The sequence below is a fragment of the Cricetulus griseus genome, unplaced genomic scaffold (genome assembly GCF_003668045.3).
Source record: "Cricetulus griseus strain 17A/GY unplaced genomic scaffold, alternate assembly CriGri-PICRH-1.0 unplaced_scaffold_212, whole genome shotgun sequence".
NCBI classification, from domain to species: Eukaryota; Metazoa; Chordata; class Mammalia; order Rodentia; family Cricetidae; genus Cricetulus; species Cricetulus griseus.
This window is the reverse complement of record NW_023276934.1, coordinates 22,847-31,115: the sequence shown is the minus strand read 5'-3', so window position 1 is coordinate 31,115 and position 8,269 is coordinate 22,847. Positions and strand designations below refer to the sequence as shown.

Below are 8,269 nucleotides of genomic sequence, written 5' to 3'. Positions count from 1 at the left end.
AATTTTGAGCGTCATTTAAAAAATTTAAAACACTGTACATTTGTTATGTTTCTTTCCATTGGTGATGCTTTGTTGGGTTTGACTATCTGGGCACTCCAAAAATCTTGCCATATTTTTAATATTGTGTGTGTACTTCTCGTATGGATTCTGTGATGATCATTAAGACTTAAGCACCCAGAAGTGGTTTTCCCAAGTGCTTCACATGTATAAACTTTCTATAATATATGGATGTAGTGAGGTTTTGCACAGATGAGTCATGGAAAAAGGACGTACCATGTAACAGACTTGTGAAATATTAAGGATTATGACTTCTCTGGTTGTGCTGTGTTTTTAAACATGAGAATCATTAGGCACACAACTTGCCACACTTTGTATATTTTAACAGTTTTTCATAGAGAATTCATTGATGAAATATAGTGAGCTCTTAGTAATGATTTGCCACATGCTTCTCAATGGCAAGGCTTCTATCCAGTATGAACTTTTTGATGAATTTGAAGTGTTGGGCTCCATTTAAAGGAATTGTCTCATACATTACAATCACGTGGTTTCTCTCCACTGTTTATTCTTTGAGGAAGCTGAAGTTTTGAGCTCTGTTTAAAGGACTTACCACAATCTGAATATTATTACGTTTTCTCTCCAGTGTATATTCTTTGATGAGCTTGAAGATTTGAGTCTTTCAAACATGACTTCCCACATATATTACAGTTGTCAGGGTTCTTTCCAGTATGTACATTTTGATGAACTTGAAGTTGTATGCTCTTTTTAAAGGATGTTCCACAATCTGAAAATTTGTAAGGATTCTCTCCAGTGTGTATTGTTTGATGTTGTTGAAGTTGTGTCCTCCTTTTAAAGGACTTTCCACAACCAGAACATTAGTGAGGTTTCTCCCCAGTGTGTATTCTTTGACGATATTGAAGATTTGTGCTCCTTTTAAAGGAATTTCCACAATCTGAAGATTTGTTATGTTTCTCTCCAGTCTGTATTCATTGATGAACTTTAAAACTTGAGTCAACAGTGACTGAATTTCCACAATCTGAATATTTGTAAGGTTTCTCTCCATTGTGTATTCTTTGATGAACTTGAAGATATGTGCTTCTTTTAAAGGACTTTCCACAATCTGAACATTTGTAAGGCTTCTCTCCAGTGTGTATTCTTTGATGACCTTTAAGATTTGAGCGATCAGTAAATGACTTTCCACAATCTGAACATGTGTAAGGTTTCTCTCCAGTGTGTATTCTTTGGTGAACTTGAAGACATGTGCTTCTTTTAAAGGACTTTCCACAATCTGAACATTTGTAAGGTTTCTCTCCAGTGTGTATTCTTCGATGAACTTGAAGACATGTGCTTCTTTTAAAGTACTTTCCACAATCTGAACATGTGTAAGGTTTCTCTCCAGTGTGTATTCTTTGGTGAACTTGAAGACATGTGCTTCTTTTAAAGTACTTTCCACAATCTGAACATTTGTAAGGTTTCTCTCCAGTGTGTATTCTTTGGTGAACTTGAAGACATGTGCTTCTTTTAAAGGACTTTCCACAATCTGAACATTTGTAAGCCTTCTCTCCAGTGTGTATTCTTTGGTGAACTTTAAGACTTGAGCCAACAGTGAATGACTTTCCACAATCTGAACATTTGTAAGGTTTCTCTCCAGTGTGTATTCTTTGATGAACTTGAAGACATGTGCTTCTTTTAAAGGACTTTCCACAATCTGAACATTTGTAAGGTTTCTCTCCAGTATGTATTCTTTGATGAACTTGAAGTTTTGAGCCATTAATAAATGACTTCCCACAATCTGAACATTTGTAAGGTATTTCTCCAGTGTGTATTCTTTGATGAAGTTGAAGACGTGTACTTCTTTTAAAGGACTTTTCACAATGTGAACATTTGCAAGGTTTTTCTCCAGTGTGTATTCTTTGATAAACTTGAAGACTTGAGCCAACAGTAAATGACTTTCCACAATGTGAACATTTGTAAGGTTTCTCTCCAGCGTGTGTTCTTTGATGAATATTAAGAGGGGAGCCTTTGGTAAAGAACTTGTAACATTCACTACAATTGTTAGGTTTCTCTCTAGTATGTAGTCTTTGATATTCTTGAAGATGTATGCTCTTTTTTAAGGACTTTCCACAATCTGAACTTTTATAAGGTTTCTCTCCAGGGTGTTCTATTCGATGAACTTTAAGGTTTGAGGCTTTCTTAAAGGACTTGCCACTTATTTTACATTTGTAAGATTTTTCTACATCATGGATCCTTAGATGAACTGGAAGTGTTGAACTATGAGGAAATGTCTTGTCACATACTTCAGACATTGATAACTTTTCTTTTTGACTGTCTGTATTGGGAATATAATTGTCATTATAGGATTTGAAGGGACACATCTTTATACAGTATGTTATCCCTCTTGACCACATGACAAATCTTTTGAAAACCATAAGGCACATTGTTTTGTGGATGCTTGTTAAAATATGTATATGTGTAAAAATAATTTAACTCTCATTAGAAATAGATGGTATAGAGCTAGGCCATGTCCCTTTGTATGCTGTGACTATATGTTTCCCTTTGTTTATTCTTGTCTTTTTTATTGTTAAAACAATGTTATTTTATATACCAATTCCAGTTTCCTCTTCCTGGAATACTACCACTCCCCCACCTTCTCTCAAACCTACCAACATCCTCTCCTCAGAGAGGTTGATACCTTCCATGGGGAATCATCAAAGCCTGCCACATAATTTGGGGCATGTCCAAAGCCTTTCCCTCTGTATCTAGGTGGGGTCCCAAAAGGCCAGTTAATACACTAATAATAATTATGGTTTCCAATGCCAGTAGCCCAATATGCTGCCCAAGCTCCTAACTGTCACCCACATTCGGGTGCTGATTTCAGTGTTATGCAGGTTTCCCAGCTGTCAAGACTAGACTCACTTAGGTACCACATGCTTGGTTCAGCTATTTCTGTGTGATTTCCCAACAGGATCTTGACTCCATTGCTCATATTAGCACTCCTGCCTCTCTATAACACAATGTTTAGATGTTTATCTCTGCATCTGGTTACATCAGTTAGTGTATGAAGGCTTCATGATATTAAATTTGGTAGTAATCAATGGGATTTTATGGAAAGGTCAATAATATGCCCTTTCAATTATTGCTTAGCTTCATCACTGGGATCTCTCTTGTAGATTCCTGGAAATTTCCTTAGTGCTAGGTATCTTGTCAATCTGTTAATTCCTCCCATTAAGAAAGTATCACATGCCTCCTTCTCTATTTCTGTCTTTCACTCATCTTTATATTTCTGATCACTCATCTTCTCCTCCCTCTTACTGTTCTCTGCTGCTCACTCTATGACTACACACTTCTCTCCCCCACTCCCAATTATGTCAGGAGATCTTGTGTATTTCCTCTTCTGGGTGGGATCCATACATTTCTCTTATCAATTGATGAATAAAGAATTTATTGGACAATGGAAAGGCAGAATTTAGCTAGGCATTAATGTCAAACAAACAGGCAGGGGGAAGGAAAACTTTGTGAAGAAACAACATGTAGCCTTCAGTATCACCTAGTCAAGCCAAAGGCATAGATTAATATAAGTGGGTGACATAGGAAAACCTCTAGCACAACATCTGCCACCATTGGAGCCTTGTCCCCACACCAGGAGAGGTGAATGACTTTGCCCCAACTGGAGCCCCTTATATTTTGGACCCTAATTGCCTGGGTCACATATTACTCCCCACCCCTGCCCAATGAATCCTCAGACAACTGGATGCAGCTTACCCACACACCAAATCATCCACCACTACATCTCTTGTCATTGAACCATTTTCCCCATCTTCACCAAGAGAGGTAAGTGACACCCTCAACCTGAGCACTGGCCCTTTGCCTCTAGATCCTAGTTGCCTGGGATATATCACATGTCCGTCCTATCTCCTTAAAACCTAGGCAACTGGGGACAGCATTCCCATAAGCCAAAACATCCAACAAATTTTTAATACAAAGTATCCAGGAAAATCTGGGACATTGAAAAACAAAACCAGAAAATAATAGTTATAGTACAAAGTGAAGATGTCAATCTCAAGGTCATAGAAAACATATTCAAAAAAAATCATAGAAGAACACTTTTCCAACCCAATGAATAAAATGCCTATGAAAAGAAATGAAGCTTACAGAAAACCAAATATACTGGACCCCAAAACATTACCATCCTAAATATTAATCAAAACAAAACATACAAAATAAATACCGAATGTTAAAGGCTGCAAAGAAAAAAGATCAAGAAACATAGAAAAACAGACAGATCACAATTATACTTGACTTTTCAATGGAAAATCTGAAAGTCAGAGGACTTTGATACAAGTTCTACAGAGACTAAACCTTCAAAGCTCTCAATTACTATAGAGGGAGAGAATCATAAATTTTATGACAAAACCAGATTTAAAAAACTATCCCAATATCCAGCCTTAAAGTAAGTACTGGAAGAGAAACTCCAAACTAAGCAAGTTAGCTACAACCACAAAAATATTCAAAATAGATAATACCAGATTACCAAAATTCAAAAAAAGGGAAACACACACACAGACACACACACACACACACACACACACACACAAACACATGATAAAATACCACAAATAACAACAAATCCAAAAATAAAAAGGAATCAAAAGTGAAACGTTGTCAAAACTTATTAATATCAATGGTCTCAGTTTGCTTATAAAAAGACACAGGTTAATAGAATTTACAAGAACACAGAATCTATCCTTCTCCTGCATATAAGAAATACAATTCAACTGCAAAGATAAAATTACCTCAGAGTAAAAGTTTGAGAAATTTTTTCTAATCAATTGGACCTAAGAAAGAGGTTGGTGTAGTGACCCTAATATGTAAAAAATTGGACTTCAAATTAAAAGCAAACAAAAGAGATGAAGAAGGTCATTTCATATTTATCAAGGGGAAAATTGAGCAAGATGAAATCTCAGTTCTGTATATCTATGCCCCAGATACAAATACATATATTTGAAAGAGAAATCTTACTAAACCTGAAGGCACACATTAAACCCCTAGAGTAAGAGTGAAAGACTTTTACACCCCACACGCACCACTGAACCAGACAACCAGACAAAAACCTAATAAAGAAATAAAGGAACTATCAGGAAATATGACTCAAATGCTTTTAACAGACATCTGTAAAACATTTCATGCAATCAAAAAAGAATATACCTTTTTCTTAGTACCTAATGGAACCTACTCTAAAACTGACCACATAGTCAAGAACAAAGCAAACATCAAAAATTAAATTAAAATTGGAATAACATGCTGTGTCTTATTAGATCTCCATTATTTAAAGTTAGCATTCAAAAGAACACAAATTGAAGAATGCCAACAAAATGATAGAAATTGAAAAGTGCTCAATTACATCACACTTTGTCAAGGAAGAAACAAATAAGTTAATTAGCAGCTTCCTAGAAATCAATAAAACACAACATACACAAATTTATGGGAAACATTAAAAGCAGTGCTAACAGGAAAGTTCATAGGACTAAAGTCCTACATAAAAGAATTGGAGAACTCCAACACTGGTGGCTTAGCAGAACAACTTAATGCTCTGGAAGGAAAAGAATCAAACTCATCCATGAAATTAGACATCAGCAAATGAAATTGAAGGCTGAAGCCCATAAAGTAGAAACAAAGAAAACAATATAGTAAATAACTGAAACAAAGAGCTGGTTCTTCAAGAATGTCAACAAGATAGACAAATCTATATCCAATCTAACCAAATGGCACAGAGAGAACATGCAAATTAACAAAATGAAAAGGAAAACATAACAACAAACACTGAGAAAATACAGAGAATAATCAGCTGAGAACTAGAAAACCTGTCTTCCACAAAATTGGAAAATGTTAAAGGAAATGGACAATTTCTGGGTAGATATCACCTTCCAAATTTAAATCAAGAAGAGATAATCAATTTAAGTAGACCTAAAGCCCTTAATGATAAAGTAGTAGTGATCAATAGTCTCCCAACAAAAATAGCCCAGGGCCAGATGGTTTCACAGCAGAATTCTACCAGAAATTCAAAAAAGAGCTAAAACTGATATTACTCAAATTATTCCACACAATAGAAGAAGAAGGATCATTTCCACCTCTTTTTATGAAGCAACAATTAAACTTGGGACACAAACCACACAAAGACACAACTAAGAAAGAGAACTTCAGAACAATCTCCCTCATAAAAATTGATATAAAAATACTCAATAAAATACTGGCAAGTCGAATCCAAGAACACATCAAAATATCATCTACCATGATCAAGTAGGCTTCACCCGGAGATGCAGGGGTGATTCAACATACAATAATCCATCAATGTAATCCACCATATAAACAAACTATAAAAGTAAATAAAGCATGTGTTAATCACACTAAATGCTGAAAATGCCTCTGAAAAAATCCCAGTTGCCTTCAAATTAAAGATCTTGGAGAGAACATGGATAACACTAACATAAGAAAACATGATATAGGCAACATACAGAAGGCCACTGACAATCAAACAAAATGGAGAGAAACTCAATGTGATTCCTTGAAAATCAGCAACAACCCAAGTTTGTCCACTCTCTCCATATGTCTTAAATATTGTTCTTGCTGTTCTAGCTAAAGCAATGAGACAAGAAAATATCAAATGTTTAAAAATCGGAAGGGAAGAAATCAACCTTTCAATGTTTGCAGATGATATGAGAGTAAACATAAGTAACCCCCAAAATTCTATCAGGGAACACCTACATCAGATAAACACCTTTAAAAAAGTGGAAGGATACAAGATAAAATAAAAAAATAATCAGTAGCCCTACTATATAAAGAAGATAAATGATCTGAGAAAGAAATCAGTGAAGCATTGCCCTTTAAAATATCAACAAAAAGCCAAACATATGTTGGGGTTTCTCTAACCAAAAACATGAACTTCCTGTATGACAAGAACTTGATTCTTTTAAAAAAGAAATTAAGAGAAATACCAGAAAATTGAGAAATCTACCATGCTCTTGGCTAGGTAGGGTACACATGGGGAAAAGTGCAATCATACAAAAAGCAATCTGCATATTCAATGCAATTCCCTTTAAAATCCAGGAGCAATTCTCCACAAATCTTGAAAGTAAAATCCTCAAATTTATATGGAAAAAAAAAACAAGGATAGCCAAATTTACCTGTGCAATAAAGGAACTTTCAGAGGCATCACTCTCTCTGACTTTATCATCTATTATAGAGCTATAGCAATTAAAATAGCTTGTTATTGGCAAAAAAAGACAGAAAGAAACATCGAATTTAATTGAAAACTCTGATATAATCAATCCACTTATGTCCACTGGATTTTTTGACAAAAAGCTAAAATTATATACTGGAAAACAAACATCTTTGACAAATGATGATTACATAACTGAATGCTGACATAGAGAAGATTGTATATCCAGCCACAGTGAAATTATTAGGAGAGAAATTGGAAGGACCCTGGAACAATTTTGGATAGGAGAATGTTTCCTAACCATAAAGTCAGCAGCACATACACTGAGATCTTCAATTAATAAATGGTACCTCTTGAAAATGAGAAGCTTCTTTAAGGCAAATGACTTAGTAAGTCAACAAGACAAATCAGCAGCCCACAGAACTGGAAAACAGCTTCATCAAACACACATCTGAAAGAAGGCTGATTGCCAAAATATAGAAATAACTCAAGAAGCTAGTCACCAAAACACCAAATAATCCAATTAAAATTGGGGGAACAAAACTAAATAGAGATTTTTCAACAGAGGAATCTAAAATGGCCAAAACTCACTTTAGGAAATGCTCAGCATCCTTAGCCATCAGAGAAATGAAAATCAACCTGAGAAACCATTTTGCACCTGTCAGAATAGCTAAAGTCAAAAATGTTAATAAAAGCTTATTCTGGAGAGAATGTGGAGTGAAGGGAACATTCTTCCATTGCTGGTGGGGGTGCAACATAGTGCAGCCCATTTGGAAATCAGTTTTGCAGTTAATCAGGAAATTTGGAATTGATGTACCTCAAGACCCAGCAATACCAATCTTGGGCATATACAAGATGCACATTCATAGCACAAAGACATCTGTTCAACTGTGTTAATACCAGAATTAAGAGTAATAGCCAGAACATGGAAACAATATATATGCTCCTCAATTGAAGAATACATAATGAAAATGTGACACACATACATAGTTGACTACTGCTCAGTGCTTAAAACAAAATAACATCTTGAAATTCCTTGGCAAATGAATGAAAAGA

At 35.2% G+C, this 8,269-nt stretch overlaps 1 protein-coding gene across 1 annotated transcript; it reads right to left on the bottom strand.

Moving 5' to 3' along the window:
- Nucleotides 1-983: 983 nt before the first annotated feature.
- LOC118237730 (zinc finger protein 664-like) lies at nt 984-2,372 on the bottom strand. Its single transcript, XM_035453767.1, has one exon. The coding sequence runs from the start codon at nt 2,370-2,372 to the stop codon at nt 984-986; it is 1,389 nt and encodes a 462-aa protein (XP_035309658.1).
- Between the last annotated feature and the right edge of the window lie 5,897 nt (nt 2,373-8,269).